Raw genomic sequence first — 27,737 nt, 5'->3', positions numbered from 1 at the left:
AAGTGTTACAACTAAACTGCATCAGAGGAAATGTAAACTCTAATAGTGATTACATTTGAACAGTATAGGGTGTAAACGTGAAATGTTACATACAAAACCAGCTCTGTGTAAATATTTTGCCTATAATAGAATGTACTTTTTAACACTGTAGGGTGTAGAATATACTAATAGTTAAAGGTGCTGTTGTTAAGACAGTGTAGCACTTACAGGGTATTCGAAGTGTTGTTACGAAGTAGCAAGGGCACGTTGACGCTCACAACCTGGAGTAAACATTTATATAGCTTTGTGTGGTGGTTGTGTGTTTGCTGGGTGGTAGGTAAAGATGTTTTCCAAAAGCCTAACTGTCAAATGAAGTTATTATCTGTAGTAAGATCAACAGCAAGAATCAATTGATGATCAATCATGCAGCAAACATAGAAATCCATTAAACAAACAAAAAACAAAGAAACAATGGCAACATCTGTGAATTTAATTTCTTGTCCGCTCCATGTTTCTCACTTTCTCTCTAGACCAAAAGCAACAGGGCTTTTGGGTAACACAATCTCACATTGTTTGTTTCTGAAGGGGTCAAGGGGTGTACAGAATTAGGCGTCCAGGTCAAAATGTGTCTCTTCATCCGTTTCATTGGCCTCTATTGCATATTACATCATTTCCAAAAATAAACAGTTCTAGCATGACAATGTACATTACTTAAATACTGAGCCCCTGGGGTCACAATACTGTGTCCAACAACCATCTATACCACTGACAGTCTCTTATAGGCATACCAGCACACATTGAACTATCTTTCTGCAATTCACAGGTTTGTATTATATTCCATCTGGAAACAATGTCAGCCCATCATTTTTTTTCCTTCACCATAGTATGTTCATCAACCAGATGCTTTACTTTCATTCTGTAAAGACTTAAACAGACGTTACTATTGCTTGAACGCACCCAAGGTTTTCCTATCAGATCTGCCTGACACTTGTGTTTATCAGGGATAGTGTGAATTGAAACATCAATTTAAAATGTCAGAATTTGCAACAACACATTAGACACATTTGACATTTTGTTATACGGGTGGAGAAAATGTGAGACTTGTGAAGTACATTTCTGAAAATCCAGTGGATAATCCTTTTAAGTTACAATTGCAGAATTCAGGAAGTAAAATTGTCCAAATTGAACCAATTTCCCTGTAAGTAATAGAAGATTGACTGAAATCATTGCAATTGGCCAAAAGCCTGCCATTTGTACTTGGTACCATTTCTCTGTACCATATATATGTCCAAACACTGACTGCATTTTTATGAATAATGGATATGAATCATTTCAAACCCCCCCCCCCCCCCCTCTCCCTAAAACCCAAACTTTGAAGTCATGCAGGATTGCAGGTTGGTATTGTTCCACATTGTCATTGACAGAAACTGCTTTAAACTAGAAGTACTTCCCTTGCTCTAGCTATAAATAAACCTTGAGCTCTAAGATATATACTATATTCATATATTTTCTATACAGCCATAAACTGGCTGATATAAATGCAGATTTTTTATTACGATATTATTCTAAAAATAAATAAAGTACCTGTGCAAATATCAACAAATTGAAGTGTTCACATTTAAGACATTGGCGCCCTCCAGTGGCTCGTTGTGGGCTTTGCCCGAGATTCCACTGGAAGGAGCTGATTCAAGTCAAAGCAAAGTGCATCAAGGTCTATATTACCTAATGCTAATATACACCACAATGTTATAGGACATAGGACTGACCCTCCTCAGGCCCGTGAATCTATCTGTCTGTACTGTTGAGGGCTGTGTATTGTTGTAGATTAGTATTGCTCTCCTCTATAGGGGATCCTGTCGTGTGGCAGCGTAGCAGACAAAACGGCACTGAGGAGGTTCTGAAGAGATGATTTAACGAAGTGTCTGTGAAGTGGATGACAGCTGGGAGTGTTTTCGAAAAACAAAACAAGAGGAGGATTGCAAAAACAAACGGACATACGGACAGTAAAAACGCTTGTGGTGAAGATTGAAATAAATAAAAAGAGATCAAATGTTAAATGACCACGTTGTTCTGACTGGTTATGTCACCATGAGCAAAAAGCCACAACTGAGATCGAGAGTATTACCAGTAAATAATCAGGCAGAAATCTTGTAGCCTACATGAACATCATAGTACATCATTCATTCTTATCAGGGGGGAATGTGAGGAAGCCTTTTTTAGCTTATTTTCCAGCATTGAACATGTACTATGTGCATAAGGGGTGCAAGAGGGAAAACACAGCATCCCAGTCACACTGCCTTTAAGGCTCTCTCTCTCTAAATGACTCATCTGTGTGTCTATGCATTCCCCCGACACCTCACAGCAACCCACAGTCATCAACAGTAGACAACAGTAGATCTGAAGATAACCAGTGCCAAAATGCTAAAGGGTGTCAGAGTTGAGGCACCAGCGTGTGTAACAGTAGGAATGGGATTGGACGGTTGCAGTTACCTCAGGGAAAAAAAACAGATTTTGATGTTCACCTTCAATGTTGAGAGATAGCTGAAGATAAAACGTCAGGGCACGGAATAGAATCCAAACAAAATTGCATTGCATCACATTGAAAGAAATATAACTTATTCCTAAACAGATCTGGATCAAGTATTATCTCTATTTGAGTTTCTATATTGAGTTTCTCTGAACTATGTAGCCTATTTCAGTGGGCAAATATTGTTAAAAAAATACTACTGAAATACTCTTTCTTTTTGCCCAACGTTTAGGGCAGAGTATCTAAGGTTATTTGAAATGTTAAATAATAATGTATTTCAACCCAGGTCTGTTCCAGATTTGGTTCACTATGAAGCTTGACAGCTTTGCATTTTGGCAAAGCCATGTGGTGTTCAAGGGCACAATGTTCTGCACTGAACTGGTTTTGCATTGAAACAAAAACTGTTTTCCCAGTCACCCTTTTAGTCATTAGACATTAAGTTAAACTATTTTATGCTGAGGAACAACTCACTGTGCAACTGTTTCAGGACTTGAATTCAACTCTGTTCAGGAAAGGTGAAAGGGAGAGATCAAACCGTGAGAGGTAGGGGATAAAATGCTTAGAAATGGCTTGATATGATTATTGATGATGACCAGTGCCAACACAGACATTGATCCCAGCCAATCAGAGGGATAAAAGAGTATCTACGGAACAGGAATTTGGCAAAGGAATTACTTTCCAAGGGTATGTGCAGGAAACCAAAGCTACAGATAGCTAGAGGTTTGAAGGTGAAAAAATGTATAGCGCTACGAACCACAATTTTGATCTACAGTGCATTCAGAATGTTTTCAGATCCCTTGAATTGTTCCACATTTTGTTACGTTACAGCCTTATTCTAAAATGGATTGAATAAAACATTTTCCTCATCAATCTACACACAATACCCCATAATGACAAAGCGAAAAACAGGTTTAGACATTTTTGCAATTGTTTAAAAATAAAAAACTGAAATATGACATTTACATAAGTATTCAGACCCTTTACTCAGTACTTTGTTGAAGCACCTTTGGCAGCGACTACAGCCTAGATTATTTTTGGGTATGATGCTACAAGCTTGGCACACCTGTATTTGGGGAGTTTCTCCTATTTCTTCTCTGCAGATCCTCTCAAGCTCTGTCAGGTTGGATGGGAAGCGTCGCTGCACAGCTATTTTCAGGTCTCTCCAGAGATGTTCGATCGGGTTCAAGTCTGAGCTCTGGCGGGGCAACTCAAGGACATTCAAAGACTTGTACCGAAGCTGCTCCTGCGCTGTCTTGGCTGCATGCTTACACGGAACCCAAACCGGCTGGGCGCATGCGCCATCGTGCGCTATCGTGCATACATTTATTTTGTCCCCCTACACCAAACGCGATCACGACACGCAGATTAAAATATCAAAACAAACTCTGAACCAATGACATTCATTTGGGGACAGGTCGAAAAGCATTAAACATGTATGGCAATTAGGCTAGTTAGCTTGACCTTGCTAGCTAATTTGTCCTATTTAGATAGCTTGCTGTTGCTAGCTAATTTGTCCTGGGATATAAACATTGAGTTGTTATTTTACCTGAAAGGCACAAGGTCCTCTACGCCGACAATTAATCCACACATAAAACAGCCAACTGAATCTTTCTAGTCATCTCTCCTCCTTCCAGGCCTTTTCATCGTTTAATTTATGTGGCGATTGGCATCTAAACTTTCGTAGATTTACCACGACAACCGGCAACAGTTCATCATTCAATCACCCACGCGGGTATAACCAATGAGGAGATGGCATGTGGGTACCTGCTTCTATAAACCAACGAGGAGATGGAAGAGGCAGGACTTGCAGAGCGATCTGCATCAGAAATAGAAAGGAGTCCTATTTTAGCCCTTGGCATCGCAGACGCTCATTGGTGCACGCGAGCAGTGTGGGTGAAATAATTGAATAACATATATTTCTAAATGTATTTTGCGACACTCGCGCACGCGGCGTGTCCGGTCTAGTCAGCATGTTAGGATCGTTGTCCTGTTGGAAAGTTAACTTTTTCCCCAGTCTGAGGTGCTGAGCGCTATGGAGCAGGTTTTCATCAAGGATCTCTCTGTACTTACTTTCCTTCATCTTTCCCTCGATCCTGACTAGTTTCCCAGTCCCTGCCGCTGAAAAACATCCCCACAGCATGATGCTGCAATCACCATGCTTCCACATAGGGATGGTGCCAGGTCCTCCAGAATTGGCGCTTGGCATTCAGGCCAAATAGTTTAGGTGCCTTTTGGCAAACTCCAAGTGGGCTGTCATGTGCATTTTATTGAGGAGTAGCTTCCGTCTGGCCACACTACCATAAAGGCCTGAATGGTGGAGGGCTGCAGAGATAGTTGTCCTTCTGGAAGGTTTTCCCATCTCCAAAGAGGAACTCTGGAGCTCTGTCAGAGTGACCATTGGATTCTTGCTCAGTTTGGTCGGGTGGCCAGCTCTAGGAAGAGTTTTGGTAGTTCCAAACTTCTTCCATTTAAGAATGATGGAGGCCACTGTGTTCTTGGGGACCTTCAATGCTGCAGACATTTTTTTATAGCCTTCCCCAGATCTGTGCCTTGACACCATCCTGTCTCGGAGCTCTACGGACAATTCCCTCGACCTCATTGCTTGGTTTTTGCTTTGACATGCACTGTCAACTGTGGGACCTTACATAGGCAGTTATGTGCCTTTCCAAATCATGGCCAATCAATTGAATTTACCACAGATGGACTCCAATCAAGTTGTAAAAACATCTCAAGGATGATCAATGGAAACAGGTTGCACCTGAGCTAACTTTAAAGTCTCATAGCAAAGGGTCTGAACACTTATGTAAATAAGGTATTTCTGTTATATTTGTTTTATACAAATGTCTAAAAACCTGTTTTCGCTGTGTCATTATGGGGTATTGTGTGTAAGATTGATGAGAAAAAACAAAATGTTTCATCCATTTTAGAATGAGGCTGTAAAGTTAAAAAAATGTGAAAAAAGTCAAGGGGTTTGAATACTTTCCGAATGCACTGTACATAGATTCAGTTTTCGTATTGGCACTGATATCTAAAATGGAGCATGATATGTACCAAAGTGTATACTGCCTGACATTACACATTAACATTATAGCTTATTATGGTGTTTGGTTTGTACAATACTACAAAAGTGAAACCTATATCAGTCCAGTTTATTTATGTCATATGCAATAAGACTAACTGAGATTGATTCATGATGTGTCCGAGATAACATCCCCACCTACTACCTTATTCAGTTGATGATGTTAGTGGAAATGGATGTGAAGGTTCCCATTGGCTGGTTCAAAGTGTCTTGTCAACTTCTGTCATTGCCCAACAATCCAATCCCGCCTATACTGTGCACAAATAGAAAAACAGAGTAACCTTTGATGCCGCTTGTCAAATCATTGAGTTAACTGTCTCCATATTTGTGCATATCGTCCACAGAAGTCCTTGGATGATCACTTCATCAGTATCAATGTTCAAATGGGAGAAGAAAGAGCAATACATACATAGATGTAGGATCTTAATTTGAGCCAGTTAGCTACAGCAGGAAAATAATCCTGCAGCAACAGGAAATGTGAATTATTATGTGGATTATAATTAATGGAAATGTTTTATGGGTTGATACATTTTTCGTAAGGGAAAATAAAGTCTGAAATTTTGAAGTGGATTTACAAACTTCAGAAGCCTTTTTAATCCTCAAATACACTACAAGTTTTACATTTCCTGTATTGCAGGAAAGTTATCCTGCAACAGGGTGATCAAATCAAGATCCTATATCTGTACTGTGACACGCGTCCAAGACGGCGAAATACGAGAAATGTTTTCGAGAATGTTTTTGATGTTGTCGGTACGGAGTTGGTGATCGTTAAAAAAGACAATGATACCAATCATAAAAGTAATAGTCATTATGGCTAGAGTTAACAGTAAAACATTTTAAGCTGGATTCCTGTCTGATCAGGTTCCAGTGGGTGAAGCTGTTCAGTTGTAGTGGTGAGAGGGACGCAGGGGGTACATTTGGGTCTGGGTGGTGTGGCGATGGGGATAGGGGCGGGTGGTTAGGTTGAGACTGGTGCAGAGGGGGGTAGGGCTATAGCCACGTAAGAGACAGGGGCAAATGTATTTTATCTTGAGTCCAGCCCCACATCGCTCTTTCTCTGTATTTTTCTTTCCATCCTACTCAACCCCCATTATATTCAGAGTTCGAGGTCCTTTGAGATTTGCATGGCGATGTCCCGGAAAACGAGCGGTGCTCCCCAAAGTCGTGTATAGCGCACCCCGTTGGAAGTCTTATTGTTGGAGGCACCACCCCCCGTGGAGAGGTGGCACACCTCTGCCTTGAAGGCCACGCAACCGCCGGACGCCCCGTGGGTGCAGGAGAGCAGGAAGGGGCTGACGTGGTGGACCTGGCAGCCGCAGCCCCGTGCCGCCTCCCGCAGAGCCAGCACCACCTCCGCTGGGTCCCGCCGCCCCCGGGGTACCCTCAGATTCCAGCCACATCCGATGGCCCAGGGCTCGGCCGCTTTTTGATGCCCAGGTAAATGGCGACTGGTGACCAGAAAGGGAGAGTGACAGAAAAAAAGAAAGAGAAAGAGTGGTGAGAGAGTAAAAGAAAAAGGAGGAGAGAAGAGTTGTTAGAGGGAAAGGGGTGGGTAAGGAGAAAAGAATGTGAGAATGGGTGGTTGAATCTAGTAAAGGCCCAATGCAGCCATTTTTATATCAATATCAAATAATTTCTGGGTAACAATTAAGTACCTTACTGCAATATATTTCCATTTTTTTAGCAAAAACATATTTCTCAATCAAGAATTTTGATAGGAGTGGGGAGGGGGAAACTGAACAATAGCTGTATTGGCAGAGAGGTTTGGAACTCTATTTGTTTTAGGTCTCTTTACCAATTTACCGGATGGTGATGTCACCATTGCAAGCAAAAACTCCAGACGATGCAAGCCTGTTGATTAGAAGGTCCTGTGTATATTGTATTTTCAACCAGCAACTATCAGAAAATAACACTGATCAACATTTTTGACAGCACTGGGCCTTTAAATCTAAGAATGAATTTTCAGTTAATGTGAGCAAGTTTACTGTCTGAAACATGACAACAACCTAACACGGTTATATTGAGGTTATAGATGAGGTGACAAAGGGTTGCCGGATATACTGACCTTGTGACATATACTGACCTTGTGACCGCAGATCGGCAGATTCCCTCAGGTTCATTTGTGACCCTGCGTAGAGTACACACACACACACACACACACACACACACACACACGCACGCACGCACACACACACACACACACACACACACACACACACACACACACACACACACACACACACACACACACACGCACGCACGCACACACACACACAATTAAATGGGGAATCAGAGTGGTGTTTTATGGGAGATGCAGTTCCATGTCCACCAAGTACACAGAGAGAGTCACCATCAATCCACAATACTTTGAAGCCATTCAAAAAGAAAGGAAAGGAAATCATAGAGTAGAACAAGCAAATGACAACAGCGACAAAAAACTCCAGGTATTCATCGGTTGTACGTTGCGTCACAATATTGTTATATAAGTTCTATATTGAGGGCTGACTCCCGAGTGAACATTCTACTCAATGCATTGTCAACTGCCATTGATTAACATTTCTAAAGGAGGCAAATAATTAGTAGGAAAACCTTTTGTCGTCATTGTGATTAAAGGTCGACCGATTAATTAGGGCCTATTTCAAGTTTTCATAACAATCGGTAATCTGCATTTTTGGACACCGATTATGGCCGATTACATTGCACTCCACGAGGAGACTCCGTGGCAGGCTTGACAACATGTTATGCGAGTGCAGCAAGGAGCCAAGGTAAGGTGCTAGCTAGCATTAAACTTATCTTATAAAAAAACAATCAATCTTAACATAATCACTAGTTATCTACACATGGTTGATGATATTACTAGTTTATCTAGCTTGTCCTGCGTTGCATATAATCGATGCGGTGCCTGTTAATTTATCATTGAATCACAGCTTACTTCGCCAAACGGGTGATTTAACAAGTGCATTCACGAAAAAAGCACTGTCGTTGCACCAATGTGTACCTAACCATAAACATCAACCATAAACATCAACGCCTTTCTTAAAATCAATTACACAAGTATATATTTTTAAACCTGTATATTTAGTTAATATTGCCTGCTAACATGACTTTCTTTTAACTAGGGAAATTGTGTCACTTCTCTTGCGTTCAGTGCAACAGAGTCAGGGTATATGCAGCAGTTTGGGCCGCCTGGCTCGTTGCGAACTGTGTGAAGACTATTTCTTCCCAACAAAGACAGCCAGCTTCGCCAAACGGGGGATGATTTAACAAAAGCGCATTTGCAAAAAAATGTATGTACCTAACCATAAACATCAATGCCTTTTTAAAATCAATACACAGAAGTATATTTATTTAAACCTGCATATTTAGTTAAAATAAATGAATGCTAGCAGGCAATATTACCTAGGGAAATTGTGTCACTTCACTTGCGTTAATTGCACGCAGAGTCAGGGTATATGCAACAGTTTGGGCTGCCTGGCTCGTTGCAAACTAATTTGCCAGAATTTTACATACAGTAATTATGACATAGCATGGAAGGTTGTGCAATGTAACAGCAATATTTAGACTTATGGATGCCACCCGTTAGATAAAATACAGAAGGTTCCGTATTTCACTGAAAGAATAAACGTTTTGTTTTCGACATTAATGTTTCCGGATTCGACCATATTAATGACCTAAGGCTTGTATTTCTGTGTGTTATTATATTATAATTAAGTCTATGATTTGATAAAGCAGTCTGACTGAGTGGTGGTAGGCAGCAGCAGGCTCGTAAGCATTCACACAGCACTTTCCTGCGTTTGCCAGCAGCTCTTTGCAATGCTTCAAGCATTGCGCTGTTTATGACTTCAAGCCTATCAACTCCCGAGATTAGGCTAGCAATACTAAAGTACCTATTAGAACATCCAATAGTCAAAGGTATATGAAATACAAATGGTATAGAGAGAAATAGTCCTATAATAACTACAACCTAAAACTTATTACCTGGGAATATTGAAGACTCATGTTAAAAGGCACCACCAGCTTTCATATGCTCTCATGTTCTGAGCAAGGAACTTTTTTTACATGGCACGTTGCATTATTTAAACCAAATTGAACACGTTTCATTATTTATTTGAGACTAAATAGATTTTATTGATGTATTATATTAAGTTAAAATAAAAGTGTTCATTGTTCCGGAATCTTCTGTACTTTTTGTAATTAAAAGGTCATCTGTGGCAATCTATGGTAATTAGGATTAGTTTTTTTGATATATAGTATTCATTTTTTGTTGTTGATCTGTGTCCATATTGTCCATGAGTTTCTAATGGATAGACCATATGGTTCAAGAGAAAATAGCCAAATTAATGAAAAAAGCATATAATTAACAATTGCATTATTTTCAATTAACTCTGCAACTCTTACAACTATTGACCTTTTTCACAACGGCGCAAAAATATTTACAATAAAGACATATTGACATAGTAAAATAAATAAAAGTGTGTACATTTAAAAAACATCAATGGTATTCACTAAGTTGATGGTTTATATTTAGGATGATTTTTTACAGTTTTGTCATTCTAATTTTAAAAAGAATATATATATATTTTCTACATTTTACATGCAGTGAGGTAGTGGTAAAATAAAAACTGATCGCCGGTCGCGGTTAAAAAAATACAGTGGTTAAACTGTATAGGAACAAAAACATATGGCTAAATTGCATTTACTTACATTTACCCTCCACTACACCACTGTTTACGTGTGATAAGGCCACATAGTTCCAGAGGTAATTAGAGACACCTGTGATAATCTGAAGTATCAAAAACGTCACTACAGTAGATAGTCATCTGATAAAATGCGCACAAAAAAATCAGATAGTTTACTGGTAAACTTTGAACGTTTCCGGTAATATACCCTCAATTTGGAATCAAATGTCATTCAAAATAAAAATAAAACAAAGTAGATGGAGTCACAAGAAGACCTTATCCATTACGATGGTGCCCCTGGAACAAATACTTATTTTAACAGAAGCCCAATGTATTATAAAGGCTATCTTATGACAAATGCCTTTACACTGTCAAAATGACACAGACTATGTTTACTGTAGATTAGCCAATCGTCTAGCAAAACTGCCATAGTTAATTCATGGTTTGTGTCGTGACAGTTTAAAGTCAGTTGCAGCAAGTCAAAACGGTTTATGACACGTCATTGTAATGACAGTGTTATGTAGCCCTTATGATGCAGCATTCAAGTAAAGTGTTACCCCCAAGACAATAGATGACAACCCTGCACAAGGGTATGCCAAAGGAATGAACCAAAAAGCAGAGAGCTGCAGAACAAAGACAAGTGGGAAGACAGGCAGGCAGGCATAGAGGTAAGTACTAGGCAAATTAGACAGATTGGTAAGACATAGACAAACAGGTAGGCATGCAGAGACGGAAATTAATGTAACAGACAGGCAGACAGATAGGTAAGTAAACAGGCACACAGTCAGACAGGCGCGCACACACACACACATACATACATACACACACACACACACACATCCAGTAGGTTAGGCAGGCAGACAAGCAGGCAGACAGAAGCTAGTATCATGGGAACTTACTAACTGTTTTTGATCCCTGGGGAAGGGTACAACCCGAGACTGATTTGTTTGAGCCCTGGCGCTTAGAGGGGTCAAGATTGACCCTGATGTACAGAAAGGAAGAGGAAGAGCAAGAGAGAGAAATAGAAAAAATAAAGGGGAGAGGAGGAGGGGGAGAAAGAGAAAATCATTGAATCATGGCCAAGGGAGTGGTGGATAACAGGGCAGCTGTAGTTGATTGGCATGGAGGAAGCACATGCTTCCTTACATTATATATACGGTACCAGTCGAAAGTTCAGACATAACTACTCATTCATGAGTTTCTCTATTTTTACTATTTTCTACATTGTACAATAATAGTGAAGATGTCAACACCATGAAATAACACATTTGGAGTCATGTAGTAACCAAAAAAGTGTTCAGAAATCAGAATATATTTTATATTTGAGATTCTTCAAAGTAGCCACCATTTGCCTTGATGACAGCTTTGTACACTCTTGGCATTCTCTCAACCAGCTTCATTAGGTAATCACCTGGAATGCATTTCAATTAACAGGTGTGCCTTGTTAAAAGTTAATTTGTGGAATTTCTTTCCTTCTTAATGAGTTTGAGCCAATCAGTTGTGTTTTGACAAGGTAAGAGTGGTATACAGAAAATAGCCCTATTTGGTAAAAGACCAAGTCCATATTATGGCAAGAATAGCTCAAATAAACAAAGAGAAATGACAGTCCATCATTACTTTTAAACATGCTTGTCAGTCAATGCGGAAAGTTTCTTCAAGTGCAGTCGCAAAAACCATCAAGCGCTATGATGAAACTGTCTCTAATGAGGACCGCCACAGGAAAGGAAAACCCAGAGTTACCTCTGCTATAAAGGATAAGTTCATTAGAGTTACCAGCCTCAGAAATTGCAGCCCAAATAAATGTTTCACGGAGTTCAAGTAACAGACACATCTCAACATCAACTGTTCAGAGGAGACTGCGTGAATTAGGCCTTCATGGTCGAATTGCTGCATAGAAAGCACTACTAAAGGACACCAATAATAAGAAGAGACTTGCTTGGGCCAAGAAACATGAGCAATGGACATTAGACCGGTGGAAATCTGTCCTTTGGACTGATGAGTCCAAATTTGAAATTTTGGTTCCAACCACTGTCTTTGTGAGACGCAGAGTAGGTGAACGGATGATCTCAGCATGTGTGGTTCCCACCGTGAAGTATGGAGGAGGAGGTGTGGGGGTGCTTTGCTGGTGACACTGTCTGTGATTTATTTAGATTGCAAGGCACACTTAACCAGCATGGCTACCACAGCATTCTGCAGCGATACGCCATCGCATCTGGTTTGCACTTAGTGGGACTATCATTTGTTTTTCAACAGGACAATGACCCAACAGACCTCCAGGCTGTGTAAGGGCTATTTGACCAAGAAGGAGAGTGATGGATTGTTGCATTAGATGACCTAGCCTCCACAATCACCCAACCTCAATCCAATTGAGATGATTTGGGATGAGTTGGGCCAAAGGGTGAAGGATAAGCAGCCAACAAGTGCTCAGCATATGTGGGAACTCCTTCAAGACTGTTGGAAAAGCATTCCAGGCAAAGCTGGTTGAGAAAATGCCAAGAGTGTGCAAAGCTGTCTTCAAGGCAAATGATGGCTACTTTGAAGAATCTAAAATATAAAACAAACACTTTTTTGTTAACTACATGATTCCATATGTGTAATTTCATAGTGTTGATGTCTTCACTATTATTTTACAATGTAGATAATAGTAAAAATAAAGAAAAAACCTTGAATGAGTAGGTGTGTCCAAACTTTTGACTGGTACTGTATGTGATTATATACACTGCTCAAAAAAATAAAGGGAACACTTAAACAACACAATGTAACTCCAAGTCAATCACACTTCAGTGAAATCAAACTGTCCACTTAGGAAGCAACACTGATTGACAATAAATTTCACATGCTATTGTGCAAATGGTTGCTTCCTGGCTGATGTTTTGGTCACTTTTGAATGCTGGCGATGCTTTCACTCTAGTGGTAGCATGAGACGGAGTCTACAACCCACACAAGTGGCTCAGGTAGTGCAGCTCATCCAGGATGGCACATCAATGCGAGCTGTGGCAAGAAGGTTTGCTGTGTCTGTCAGCATAGTGTCCAGAGCATGGAGGCGCTACCAGGAGACAGGCCAGTACATCAGGAGACGTGGAGGAGGCCATAGGAGGTAAACAACCCAGCAGCAGGACCGCTACCTCCGCATTTGTGCAAGGAGGAGCAGGAGGAGCACTGCCAGAGCCCTGCAAAATGACCTCCAGCAGGCCACAAATGTGCATGTGTCTGCTCAAACGGTCAGAAACAGACTCCATGAGGGTGGTATGAGGGCCCGACGTCCACAGGTGGGGGTTGTGCTTACAGCCCAACACCATGCAGGACGTTTGGCATTTGCCAGAGAACACCAAGATTGGCAAATTCGCCACTGGCGCCCTGTGCTCTTCACAGATGAAAGCAGGTTCACACTGAGCACATGTGACAGACGTGACAGTCTGGAGAACGTTCTGCTGCCTGCAACATCCTCCAGCATGACCGGTTTGGCGGTGGGTCAGTCATGGTGTGGGGTGGCATTTCTTTGGGGGGCCGCACAGCCCTCCATGTGCTCGCCAGAGGTAGCCTGACTGCCATTAGGTACCGAGATGAGATCCTCAGACCCCTTGTGAGACCATATGCTGGTGCGGTTGGCCCTGGGTTCCTCCTAATGCAAGACAATGCTAGACCTCATGTGGCTGGAGTGTGTCAGCAGTTCCTGCAAGAGGAAGGCATTGATGCTATGGACTGGCCCGCCCGTTCCCCAGACCTGAATCCAATTGAGCACATCTGCGACATCATGACTCACTCCATCCACCAACGCCACGTTGCACCACAGACTGTCCAGGAGTTGGCGGATGCTTTAGTCCAGGTCTGGGAGGAGATCCCTCAGAAGACCATCCACCACCTCATCAGGAGCATGCCCAGGCATTGTAGGGAGGTCATACAGGTACGTGGAGGCCACACACACTACTGAGCCTCATTTTGACTTGTTTTAAGGACATTACATCAAAGTTGGATCAGCCTGTAGTGTGGTTTTCCACTTTCATTTTGAGTGTGACTCCAATTCCAGACCTTCATGGGTTGATACATTTGATTTCCATTGATGATTTTTGTGTGATTTTGTTGTCAGCACATTCAACTATGTAAAGAAAAAAGTATTTAATAAGAATATTTCATTCATTCAGATCTAGGATGTGTTATTATAGTGCTCCCTTTATTTTTTTGAGCAGTGTATAATAGCTGAGGCCAGGGAGAGCTGGGTAAGTCCAAGGAAAGAGGTTGTTCTTGGTCAAGCAAGCCAAGGTAAAAATGTATTTATCTCTGTTTCCAATGTCAGGACCCAAGGCTGTGACCTGTAACGTTTTGCAATGGAGAATGAATATCTGTGATCTTGTTGAACAACTTCAGGTAGTAGGCCTACCTCCCCTGTTTCCCATTCTAAACATGACCCTGATCCAAGACTACCTGCTTGTGAGTTTTGAGGTAGGTGTTACAGAGGTGACTTTTACAGAGATGACTGTTACGGAGGTGACTGTTACGGAGGTGACTGTTACGGAGGTGACTGTTACGGAGGTGACTGTTACGGAGCTGACTGTAACGGAGCTGACTGTAACGGAGCTGACCTCTTACCTGCGTGTGAGTTTGGAGGTGAGTTTGGTAAAGAGGTTGGAAGTGGCGCGGCTGCGGGCGTGCGGCAGTGGACTGGCATCGTGGTGGGACAGCGTGGGGGAGGTGGGCGGGGCCGAGTAGACGGGCGGGCCCCGGTCCCTCAACTGGCCCCCGTGAAAAGTGCTCCGGATCGTGGAGCCCCGTGTCAGACGGCAGCGCTCGCCAGAGGAGGAGGCCCCGGCCCCAGAGATGCTCAGGGTGGAGGGGGAGGTGGGGGGTAGGCGGTGGGACAGCGAGCTGGAGGAGAGAAGCAATTAGAATTAGACAAATGTTACAGTCCACACAAAGTGGACATTTGTCTTTGGCTTCACAATAACATGGTTGACATAAAAATAAAAAAACGACACTAAAAATATCATCATCAGCGGACATGAGAGGACATTTTTTCGAGAGTCTCTCACTCGCTTTTCCTCTCCCTCCCTTGTCCTTCCATGTCCTTTACCTGTTCTCCTTGCCATTCTGCAGCAAGGAGTGTCTGTCGGTACTGGAGCGGTCCGTGCAGACGTATGTGTTCCGGCGGGTCATAGCACTTCCCGGGATATTGTTCTGGGAAAGTAGGAGGGCGGGATCAGAACAAATGTCCAAATCAGACATTACCATAGTTACAAGTTGTCACTGCATACTACCAAAGTGGAGTACTCAATGGCTGTTTCCAAATGTTCATACTTGCGTTCTACATAGTAGGCTGATTGGGAATGTGAAAATATAATGTTTTCTAGTATGTGAAATGTAGAAAATGTTGGCTGCTTTAAAGTTGGTCTCCTTAGTTGCTACATCCATTTTTTATTTGTTAGTTTTTTTGGCACCGTACCCCATCGTATCCCATCAGAACCTAAAATACAAGCTTATTTTTCTCCAATGTTCGTAAACAATGTCAAATTAAACAAACAATTTATAGCCTCAAAACATTTTTAAAACTATCAGTTTGATATCATGGATGGTCAGTCCTTGCTTCCATAGCTCTAGTCTATGAATTTGAGAGTGGTTTCATTTCTCCAGGTCCATCCCTCAGCTTTTTACCAAAATACAGGCAGGGTGCCCGCTTTGTTATTGTTTCAACTAAGGATTCTAGTTTTAAATGCCACGATGTCATACTAATTTTGGCTTCTCATCTCGTAAGATTTCGGTGCACACTATTGAGAAAGAGAATTGTCTTTTCAGACCCATGTGTGTGTGACGACAGCTGATAATCAAACAAGGGGGTGCACTGCACAAAAAATGAATGAACCCAATTGCGCATTAGATGGCGCCTTCTCAGTATGCGTGCGCCTTGTATGTTGACATATATTGCTTACTGCATACATTTGAACTAAACATGATGTGCTAAATTGTATGTAGTAAGATTAGTACACAGAATGTAGTTTTAGTAAATAGTAGGTGAGACATATTTTGGGCACGGCCTATATACTAGAAAATATTATATATAAACCTATGTGTACTAACAGGAGTCGTATAGCTAGCGACCATTTTCTAACCTAGAGTGCATCTGAAACGGCACCCTATTCCTTGTATAGTAATGCACTACCTGGGGCAGTGATCACCAACCACACTTTGCCTTCCTATTATTTGTTTTGTACTGTGGACAGTGTGCACTTGATTCAACAGTCGTAGCACAGGGAAGGCAAATTATTCCCATTTTGAACCATTTCATGTGTCTGACAGTAGAACTCCGCCTACCCGGCAGGCCCAGAGAGCAAATCAAGAGCACCTATAGGCTTACCACTGGCCAATCAGATATCTCAGATCACCGTGTCTACACAGCCTCGAGCGCACAGCAATGTTGATACTGTGAGATTTCAAATCTTTTAAAACCATGACTAGAGAGAGACTCTGTTTTTAAGAGTAAGTTCATGTTTAAGTTGTTATTCAACACTGTCAACACTTCGATCACAACTTTTAGAAGCCATAAGATGTGTGTTCTCTCTACTTCCACTCACGTTACAACAAGCACTACAGCTGCAATGATTGAGTATAGAAAAGTGTTCCGATAAGCTTGCCTTGTTATTATTAGCGGCTTGTGTCTTTTTCAATACCAACGAATATTTCACTTTCTTTGGTCATAGGTGTAACAACATGAATGTGTACATGAGGCAGAAATAATGCAGTGCGACTTGAGTTTCATCATCTGCTGGAAAAAGGTGTTTCCTTTTCTAACAGGGGGGAGGAAGAGCAGAGGCTTTTTAAAGTCATGTTTAAATTAAATCTGAGAGGTAGAGCTCGGCTTGCATTTTGACTCAGAAAGGGATCTTGACTCAGAAAAGGCTGGTGAGCACTGACTTAGGGAACAGGGGGCCATTTCAAACGCAGAGCTTGAAACATAAATCTTTGCTAGCGTGCATCCTAAATGGCACCCTATTCTCTGTATAGTAATGCACTACTTAGGAAATAGCACAGGAGATTGGTGGAACCTTAATTGGGGAGGACGGGCTCGTGGTAATGGCTGGAGCGGGATGAGTGGAATGGTTGATGCCATTCAATTTGCGCCGTTCCGGACATTATTATGAGCCGTCCTCCCCTCAGCAGCCTCCACTGGGGAATAGAGTTCCATTTCAAATGCAGCCCTTTCACCCCCCACCCCCCCCCTTCCCAACCCACCATTCCTACCTCACTGTTTCTCACTGTGGTGGCCGTCATCTCCTTGCGGCGGTCGGGGATCTCTGACTTGTTGGGATTATTAGCACTGCTGACCATGGGGCTGGAGGGGGGCAGCGAGCGACTGCCCATCACACTGCAGCTGGCCTTACGCGGTGGCATGCGCCCCTCCCGCAGCTCCCGGTCACCCGTGCTGGTGGGGCTCCGCTTGGGGTGCATGACGGGCATGGAGGGCCCGCCTGAGGGGCGACCACACATGTTAACACTGTCACGAGACATCTACACACACGTGCACACACAGGCACGCACACATATACACTCGTGTGTACACAGGCACGGACAAAGACACATATGCGCACGCATGCACGCACCCATACACACACTTAGTCAGTGGCCAGGACAGGAGCTGAGTATATGGGGCAGATATGAGACCAGGTGAGGAAAGGTAGAGTACAGTGAAATCTACAGTAGAAGGCACAGTAGAACTCTCACAGAAGTCACTGTGCCGCCGCTGCCTGTGATAGGTGGAGGCGCTGCGCTGGGTCTTGCTATGCGAGGAAGAGGAGGAAGAGGAGCCTGCAGTGGCCGAGGAGTGTTTGTTGGTCCCATTGGTGATGGGGCTGGGCCGGATCCGTGCCAGGGACAGGGTACTGGCCAAACGAGACTCGCTGCCATCCTGTTACCAAGAAAACCACCTCCTTTTAGCCTGCTGCATGGACTGAATATGGAGCCACCAAGAGCATTGTGGCATTCTGTGTACCGGTATGCTGTTTTTCATCAAATTCACATAATATGGCTATATAAATATAAAATACCTCTTTTGTTAAACACATTCTTACCTAATTCAAGCATACATACTGATTACTAGGGCTTGCTGTGTATTTCTGTATCTTGTGCTGCCATCTGGTGGCCAGGCCCAGACATCTCACCTCATTCTTGAGGCCCAGCAGTAGATAAGTGGCGGTGACCTCATTGTACTTCTGGTTGAGCAGAGCGTCCTTGATCTCCTCTGGAGTGAAGCCCATCCCCACCATCACCTCTGAGGACCACAAATGAGGGGAGATGAGGAAAAAGAAGGCCGACATTTTGGAAATAATGTTAAGCTAATGTTCCTGCTGAATTTCAGGAACAGATTTCAACTAGGACTTAAAGATACATATATCTGAAATGTGTTTCATGAGAATGTCAAATTGGCATGAAATGAACTGTCTAAAGATGTCATGAGAGCCAAAATGCACATTGCCCTTAGAGCCAAAATGGTGGATGGCAACCCAGTGGCCTGAACATAGCTAGCTCACCTATGCGACTAGTGTCACTGTAGTCCTCGACAGGCTCTATATGGGGCTTCAGGGAATCCTCATCATACCCTGCGTTTATCCACTTGTCCTTCATGACTTGCTGTGGCATCACAACAAGATTCAATGTTAGAAAGTAAAGTTGGAAATTGTGTGTGCATGTGTGATTGTGTGTGTGTGTATATGTTTGTGTGTGTGGGTGTATGTGTGTGTCAGTGGAGGCTCCTCAGAGGAGGAAGGGGAGGAACATCCTAGAAATCCTAAAAATAGAGAATTGGTTTTAGATAAAACTATACTACATATATTCACGTCACCAAATAACTGATTGTTTTGCAATGAAGGTCTACAGTAGCCTCAACAACACCCTCTAGGTTAGCACCCTTGTGTAGCTGGAGGATACTATTTTCCGTCCTCCTCTGGGTACATTGACATCAATACAATGGTTCTCACCCCCTTCCATAGACTTACAAATGAATTATGATGACTTCTGGAGAATGTCGTCCAACCTATCATAGAATGAATCTAGTACTGAAAGCATAAGCTACAGCTAGCTAGCAATGTAGTGTATGAAGTGGGGTAAGTAGTTGACTCAAAGAGAGAGAAAGACAATACTTGAACAGTTTTGAACAAATTAATTTCTTCAAAGTATAAGGAGAAGCAAAGAGAGAGACGTAGCTATATTTTCTTCATATTATTATTCATGATTAAGCCCCAGATCAGTTGGATGCAGGCAAGAGTGTGCAATATGGTATTAAATGTGTCACTGTCTGTCACCTTGATTACTCCAATTTGATTTGATTTGGTGTGGAAAATTGTATTTGATTTGGTGTGCGTGTGTGTGTGTGTGTGGGGATGTAGGTGATATTCATGTTATGGTGGTTTGGTGCTTTATTACATGTTGGGCTATTAGTGTGTGACATATACTGCTGTTATTATTCCCTTTTTACACTACTGAGACAAGCCAAACCGAGCTGTACTGGGATGGCATGGTTACGAATCCACTATAATTGCTGAATCTATGTAGCAAAGGTCAATGTGAAAAGAAAATATCCAAGCCAGATCAGTACGGTTTGGGATGGTCCTATTGTGTGAATCAGGCATTGGTGTTGGGGGGTTGGTCCTCCTCACATCTAGGGTGCAGCGCTTGGTAGGGTTGAGCACCAGGAACCGGCGTAAGATCCCCTCGCAGTCGGTGGACATGTAGAAGGGCACGCGATACTTCCCCCTCAGGACGCGCTCACGAAGCTCCTGTGGGCAGTGACAAACACACATGTTTTTAAGCACACGACGAACACACACTAAACCTACACTGTCAAACACAGATCAAAAACACATTGTAAGCACAAAAATTGGAGTGGAACGAACTGCAAAAATCGCTGAAGTTGGAGACTTTTATCTCCCTCACCAACTTCAAACATCAGCTATCCGAGCAGCTAACCGATCGCTGCAGCTGTACATAGTCTATTGGTAAATAGCCCACCCATTTTCACCTACCTCATTCCCATACTGTTTTTATACTGTTTTTTTATTTATTTATTTACTTTTCTGCTCTTTTGCACACCAATATCTCTACCTGTACATGACCATCTGATCATTTATCACCCCAGTGTTAATCTGCAAAATTGTATTATTCGCCTACCTCCTCATGCCTTTTGCACACATTGTATATAGACTGCCCATTTTTTTCTACTGTGTTATTGACTTGTTAATTGTTTACTCCATGTGTAACTCTGTGTTGTCTGTTCACACTGCTATGCTTTATCTTGGCCAGGTCGCAGTTGCAAATGAGAACTTGTTCTCAACTAGCCTACCTGGTTAAATAAAGGTGAAATAAAAATAAAAAATAAAATAAAAAACACACCAAAAACAAGTTGTCAAGCACACACCAAACATGTGTTGTCAAGCACACCAAATACATATGAAAACATAAATCCTTCCTGTTTGGCCCTGTCCGGGGGTGTCCTATGATGTGGCCACAGTGTCTCCTGACCCCTCCTGTCTCAGCCTCCAGTATTTATGCTGCAGTAGTTTATGTGTCGGGGGGCTAGGGTCAGTTTGTTATATCTGGACTACTTCTCCTGTCCTATTCGGTGTCCTGTGTGAATTTAAGTGTGCTCTCTCTAATTCTCTCTTTCTTTCTCTCTCTCGGGGGACCTGAGCCCTAGGACCATGCCTCAGGACTACCTGACATGATGACTCCTTGCTGTCCCCAGTCCACCTGGCCGTGCTGCTGCTCCAGTTTCAACTGTTCTGCCTTATTATTATTGGACCATGCTGGTCATTTATGAACATTTGAACATCTTGGCCATGTTCTGTTATAATCTCCACCCGGCACAGCCAGAAGAGGACTGGCCACCCCCTGGTTCCTCTCTAGGTTTCTTCCTAGGTTTTGGCCTTTCTTGGGAGTTTTTCCTAGCCACCGTGCTTCTACACCTGCATTGCTTGCTGTTTGGGGTTTTAGGCTGGGTTTCTGTACAGCACTTTGAGATATCAGCTGATGTACGAAGGGCTATATAAATAAATTTGATTTGATTTGAAATTGTCAAACACAACAGGCCAACCCAGACACATACCAACACAGACATACAGTACAGTAGAAATAAGACACCCATTGCACACTAGATGCACTCTGCACAACGCCATAACCTAGGAAGCATTCGGATTACCAGCCACACAGATCCCACCTCTCCCCACACACGCGTATACAGAGTACACAGCATGTCTCCCAGACTCCAGACGTCCACCTCTAACAAACACACACCTTGAGGTTCTGCCCATCGAAGGGCAGCGATCCTGACACCAGCGTGTACAGTATGACCCCCAGGCTCCAGACATCCACCTCGGGCCCGTCGTATTTCTTCCCCTGGAACAGTTCCGGGGCGGCGTAGGGTGGAGAGCCACAGAACGTGTCCAGCTTGTTGCCCAGTGTGAACTCGTTGCTGAAGCCGAAGTCGGCGATTTTGATGTTGGCGTTGGCGTCCAGCAGGAGATTCTCGGCCTGGAGAAGGGACGGGGGGAGGATAGGGAGAGGGTAGGGTAAGGGTAGGAAGAGAAGGAGGGAGGGGTGGAAGAAGGCATGGAGGGAAGGGATGGAGGGATGAAGGGAGGAGATGGAGGGGGAGAAAGAGAGCATGTCATATTGGATTTTAGGCTATAGGATATACACTGCTCAAAAAATTAAAGGGAACACTAAAATAACACATCCTAGATCTGGTTGAATGAAATATTCTTATTAAATACTTTTTTCTTTACATAGTTGAATGTGCTGACAACAAAATCACACAAAAATCATCAATGGAAATCAAATTTATCAACCCATGAAGGTCTGGAATTGGAGTCACACTCAAAATGAAAGTGGAAAACCACACTACAGGCTGATCCAACTTTGATGTAATGTCCTTAAAACAAGTCAAAATGAGGCTCAGTAGTGTGTGTGGCCTCCACATGCCTGTATGACCTCCCTACAACGCCTGGGCATGCTCCTGATGAGGTGGCGGATGGTCTCCTGAGGGATCTCCTCCCAGACCTGGACTAAAGCATCTGCCAACTCCTGGACAGTATGTGGTGCAACGTGGCGTTGGTGGATGGAGCGAGACATGATGTCCCAGATGTGCTCAATTGGATTCAGGTCTGGGGAACGGGCGGGCCAGTCCATAGCATCAATGCCTTCCTCTTGCAGGAACTGCTGACACACTCCAGCCACATGAGGTCTAGCATTGTCTTGCATTAGGAGGAACCCAGGGCCAACTGCACCAGCATATGGTCTCACAAGGGGTCTGAGGATCTCATCTCGGTACCTAATGACAGTCAGGCTACCTCTGGCGAGCACATGGAGGGCTGTGCGGCCCCCCCAAAGAAATGCCACCCCACACCATGACTGACCCACCGCCAAACCGGTCATGCTGGAGGATGTTGCAGGCAGCAGAACGTTCTCCACGGCGTCTCCAGACTGTCACGTCTGTCACATGTGCTCAGTGTGAACATGCTTTCATCTGTGAAGAGCACAGGGTGCCAGTGGCGAATTTGCCAATCTTGGTGTTATCTGGCAAATGCGAAACGTCCTGCACGGTGTTGGGCTGTAAGCACAACCCCCACCTGTGGACGTCGGGCCCTCATACCACCCTCATGGAGTCTGTTTCTGACCGTTTGAGCAGACACATGCACATTTGTGGCCTGCTGGAGGTCATTTTGCAGGGCTCTGGTAGTGCTCCTCCTGCTCCTCCTTGCACAAATGCGGAGGTAGCGGTCCTGCTGCTGGATTGTTGCCTTCCTACGGCCTCCTCCATGTCTCCTGATGTACTGGCCTGTCTCCTGGTAGCGCCTCCATGCTCTGGACACTACGCTGACAGACACAGCAAACCTTCTTGCCACAGCTCGCATTGATGTGCCATCCTGGATGAGCTGCACTACCTGAGCAACTTGTGTGGTTTGTAGACTCCGTCTCATGCTACCTCTAGAGTGAAAGCACTGCCAGCATTCAAAAGTGACCAAAACATCAGCCAGGAAGCATAGGAACTGAGAAGTGGTCTGTGGTCACCACCTGCAGAACCACTCCTTTATTGGGGGTGTCTTGCTAATTGCCTATAATTTCCACCTGTTGTCTATTCCATTTGCACAACAGCATGTGAAATGTATTGTCAATCAGTGTTGCTTCCTAAGTGGACAGTTTGATTTCACAGAAGTGTGATTGACTTGGAGTTACATTGTGTTGTTTAAGTGTTCCCTTTAATTTTTGAGCAGTGTATTATAGATAAGTACACCGGAAACACTGGGAGAAGAAGTGACTCACATTCCGTCTGTCTGTGTTTATGTTCAAGGATGTAAATATCCAATAATAATCACAATACCTGTAAAACTTCAATTAATAGCCCGGGAGTTTATTTGCTTAAATCACTGAACACAACAGTCGCTTATTAGAGACACACTTCTAGTTGAGCCAGGTGTATATTTCCTTATTGCGCAAAGCTTTTCCTCATTTGCATAGTTATTTGTTTAACACTCACTTCCCTCATTTTATTTAATGTTTTAATTTGCTGCACTCATGTGTTATTGTTTACACACACACATTTATTTTGTCTTGCCTCTATTAAAACCTTTTATTTTATTTAATTATTTAATAATTATTCCCCTCTTTGACTGTGCATTTTTGGCAGTTTTAACTTTCGCCATTAGATAGGTGTTTGTCCCACCTAGCTATTTTAAGATGAGTGCACTAACTGTAAGTAGCTCTGGATAAGAGTGTCTGCTAAATGTGACCCGTTTCAGGAAACTAGGCGTATATCGCAAGTCACGACTTCACAGGAGAGCCATTTTAACGTTTATTTTTATCAAAATGTGTTTTTTTGTAGAAATGCCTTCTGGAACATGTTAACTTTCATGTGCCTTGATAACAAACTTGTATGCCATCTGTAAATACAAATAAAATTGTTACATTATTGGTTAAGCCATGCCACAGAAAAAGACTCAAGGGCTGCATTTGAAATGGAACTCTATTCCCCAGTGGAGGCTGCTGAGGGGAGGACGGCTCATAATAATGTCCGGAACGGCGCAAATTGAATGGCATCAACCATTCCACTCATCCCGCTCCAGCCATTACCACGAGCCCATCCTCCCACTAGTAATGATTGGCTGAGATAATGAGCGGGCTGGACATGCCGAGAGAGGAGTTCCGATTGGTCTGCCATATAGAAGGCTTGTGTCTATTTAGCTGGTCAGTCTGTGTTGGTAATCCTGTCGAACGTGGCTTTAAAAACATGTATTGTGTAGTGGAGCTGCATAAGTGTTGCTCTCCACTTTCTGGAGGATCAAGTTTTGAAATCAGTGGAATTAGAGTATGATAGCTAAAGAAATGGAGAAAAACCTTGCCTCTGGATTACATCTTCAAACTAAGGGCAACCGTGGCATGGTATCCATGACAGGGAGACTCGTCCATCATATATGATGATGTATACAGGTAGGATAGTCTAGCGTTAGCTAGATACATTTTCAGATATTACACATTTCTAATTTTGACAGAAAGTGGTTTCATTTCAAGCTATAGTGTACTGTTAACGTTAGCTGGCTGGCTCCCTAGCTAGCAGACATTATTATTCGTATCCCAGCGCAGTTTGCTTTTCTAGTTAGAGACTAATGTTAGCTAGCTAACATTGAACCTGGTTGGTTAGCACCCAGCATATTCATGCAGGGTAGTAACGACGTGATTTGGCACTATGTTCATTGTTGTTTAACTAGCTAATGTTAGCTGGCTTGCTTGTTAGCTAATGTTACGTGACATGTGTGATCTTACACGTTGTTTAACTAGCTACATGTCTTAAGCTAAAGTGTACTGTTAGCTAGCTAGCTAATGTTAGGTGGCTGGCTCCTTAGCTGATGTCATTATTTGTATCCCAGAGCCGTTTGCTTTTCTAGTTAGAGCCTAATTTTAGCTAGCAAACATTGAACCTTGTTGGTTAACTCCCAACATATTCATGCAGGGTAGTGATGACATGATTTGGCACTATGTTCATTGTTTTTTAACTAGCTAACTTTAACTGGCTGGCTCGTTGGCTAACGTTACGTGACGTGTGTGATCTTACACGTTATTAACCTAGCTAGGTTCATTGTTTACCTAGCTAGCTAGCTACATGTCTTAAGGCCGGTGTCAGTAAACGTCTGCAAAAAAGCGGAATGAAATTGTTGCCAGCAGAGCTGGTTAGGCTATATTCATGTTATCCAGCGGTAAACAAATAATCAAATAGAGCTAAACGAGATGGGTGGGGCTAAAGCTTAAGAGGGTGTGAACGGTGCTGAATGAGTATAGACAACAAATAGCTCTAGATACCAAAACATTCAAAAGTGAGTTTACAAGCTTTTCAATCAAGCTCTACAGAATGTCCTCATTCTTACCTTCAAGTCTCGGTGGACAATGTTCTTCATGTGGCAGTAGTGGACAGCAGACACGATCTGGAGGACAGAGAGACAGGTTAGTAGACAGACGGACAGACAGACAAACAGACAGACAACCTGACACAAAGACATATAGTTGAAGTCGGAAGTTTACATACACTTAGGTTCTACTCATTAAAACTTGTTTTTCAACCACTCCACAAATGTCATGTTTACGAACAATATTTTTGGCAAGTTGATTAAGACATCTACTTTGTGCACGACACAAGTAAGTTTTCCAACAATTGTTTACAGACAGATCATTTCACTTAGAATTCACTGTATCACAATTCCAGTGGGTCAGAAATTCACATACACATACAAGTTGACTGTGCCTTTAAACAGCTTGGAAAATTCCAGAAAATGAAGTCATGGCTTTAGAAGCTTCTGATAGGCTAATTGACATCATTTGAGTCAATTTGAGTCAATTGGAGGAGTACCTGTGGATGTATTTCAAGCCCTACCTTCAAACTCAGTGCCTCTTTGCTGGGAAAAATGGGAAAATCAAAAGAAATCAGCCAAGACCTCAGAAAAAAATGTGTAGTCTGGTTCATCCTTGGGAGCAATTTCCAAACGCCTCAAGGTACCACATTCATCTGTACAAACAATAGTATGCAAGTATAAAACACCATCGGACCATGCAGCCGTCATACCGCTCAGGAAGAAGACGCGTTCTTTCTCCTAGAGATGGACGTACTTTTGTGCGAAAAGTGCAAATTAATCCCAGAACAACAGCAAAGGACCTTGTGAAGATGCTGGAGGATACAGGTACAAAAGTATCTATATAAAGAGTAAAATGAGTCCTATATCGACATAACCTGAAAGGCCACTCAGCAAGGAAGAAGCCACTGCATCATGAGGAAGTAAAATTATGTGGATATATTGAAGCAACATCTCAAGACATCAGTCAGGAAGTTAAAGCTTGGTCGCAAATGGGTCTTCCAAATGGACAATGACCCCAAGCATACTTCCAAAGTTGTGGCAAAATGGCATAAGGACAACAAAGTCAAGGTATTGGAGTGGCCATCACAAAGCCCTGACCTCAATCCTATAGAAAATTTGTGGGCAGAACTGAAAAGCGTGTGCGAGCAAGGAGGCCTACAAACCTGACTCAGTTACACCAGCTCTGTCTGGAGGAATGGGCCAAAATTCACCCAACTTATTGCGGGAAGCTCGTGGAAGGCTACCCAAAATGTTTGACCCAATTTAAACCATTTAAAGTCAATGCTACCAAATACTATTTGATTGTATGTAAACTTCTGACCCACTAGGAATGTGATGAAAGAAATAAAAGCTGAAATACATCATTCTCTCTGCTATTATTCTGACATTTCACATTCTTAAAAGAAGGTGGTGATCCTAACTGACCTAAGGCAGGGATTTTTTTACTATGATTAAATGTCAGGAAATGTGGAAAAACTGAGTTTAAATGTATTTGGCTAAGGTGTATGTAAACTTCCGACTTCAACTGTACATACACAGACAGACAGACAGACAGACAGACAGACATACAGGTTAGCAGGCAGCCAGTCAGCTAGCAAGCCAAATGGAAAAGAAAGACAGAAAGACAAACAGAGCGGCAGAAAGACAAGACAGAGATGTACAGACAGACACAGATAGAAAGTTTAGCGGCCAGCCAGACAGTAAACTAGACAAAGACAGATAGACTGACAAACAGACAGACAGATATGCAGTATAGACGGCATACAGGTATGTGAGGCACAGTGGTCGACATACCTGCCGAAATTTGGCTCTGGCTTCAATCTCCTTCATTCTCCCATGAGATACGAGGTAGTCAAACACTTCACCTGAAAAAAAGAAGAGTGGTCAACATGATGATGAAGGAGATATGTGACAAAATATGTTTCAATGCATTATAATGTACACTCAATCTTGCTTCAACACTTTCCTGGCTCCATATTATACTCGTATTATTGTACTCCATATTTTATTCTTAGAATATTCTGTATTTCCAACCATCATTAACAGTTATTAAACTAATATGTTTCCAGTAGCTAATATCAAAGGCCTAACAG

General features: G+C 42.7%; 1 protein-coding gene across 3 annotated transcripts in view; it reads right to left on the bottom strand.

Moving 5' to 3' along the window:
• Positions 1–448: 448 nt before the first annotated feature.
• Positions 449–27,737, bottom strand: part of LOC115105357 (MAP/microtubule affinity-regulating kinase 4-like) — a 60,305-nt gene continuing 33,016 nt past the window's right edge. The window contains exons 6-18 of one of the 3 annotated variants that reach the window (XM_029627304.2): positions 27,439–27,509; positions 25,663–25,719; positions 21,539–21,775; positions 19,906–20,025; positions 18,781–18,880; positions 18,412–18,521; positions 17,975–18,158; positions 17,495–17,721; positions 15,333–15,436; positions 14,852–15,127; positions 11,164–11,246; positions 7,669–7,713; positions 6,874–7,033 (exon numbers count right to left, since the gene is read on the bottom strand). In XM_029627304.2, the coding sequence (XP_029483164.1) occupies positions 6,969–7,033; positions 7,669–7,713; positions 11,164–11,246; positions 14,852–15,127; positions 15,333–15,436; positions 17,495–17,721; positions 17,975–18,158; positions 18,412–18,521; positions 18,781–18,880; positions 19,906–20,025; positions 21,539–21,775; positions 25,663–25,719; positions 27,439–27,509 (1,679 nt within the window). In that variant the 3' untranslated portion in view covers positions 6,874–6,968. Of the gene's footprint in view, positions 7,714–11,163; positions 11,247–14,851; positions 15,128–15,332; positions 15,437–17,494; positions 17,722–17,974; positions 18,159–18,411; positions 18,522–18,780; positions 18,881–19,905; positions 20,026–21,538; positions 21,776–25,662; positions 25,720–27,438; positions 27,510–27,737 lie in introns of all 3 variants that reach the window. The other 2 variants (XM_029627302.2, XM_065007260.1) reach the window with 2 other exon arrangements.

The sequence above is a fragment of the Oncorhynchus nerka genome, linkage group LG22 (genome assembly GCF_034236695.1).
Source record: "Oncorhynchus nerka isolate Pitt River linkage group LG22, Oner_Uvic_2.0, whole genome shotgun sequence".
Taxonomy (NCBI): Eukaryota; Metazoa; Chordata; class Actinopteri; order Salmoniformes; family Salmonidae; genus Oncorhynchus; species Oncorhynchus nerka.
The sequence above is the reverse complement of the archived record's forward strand: the minus strand, read 5'-3'. Positions and strand labels throughout refer to the sequence as shown.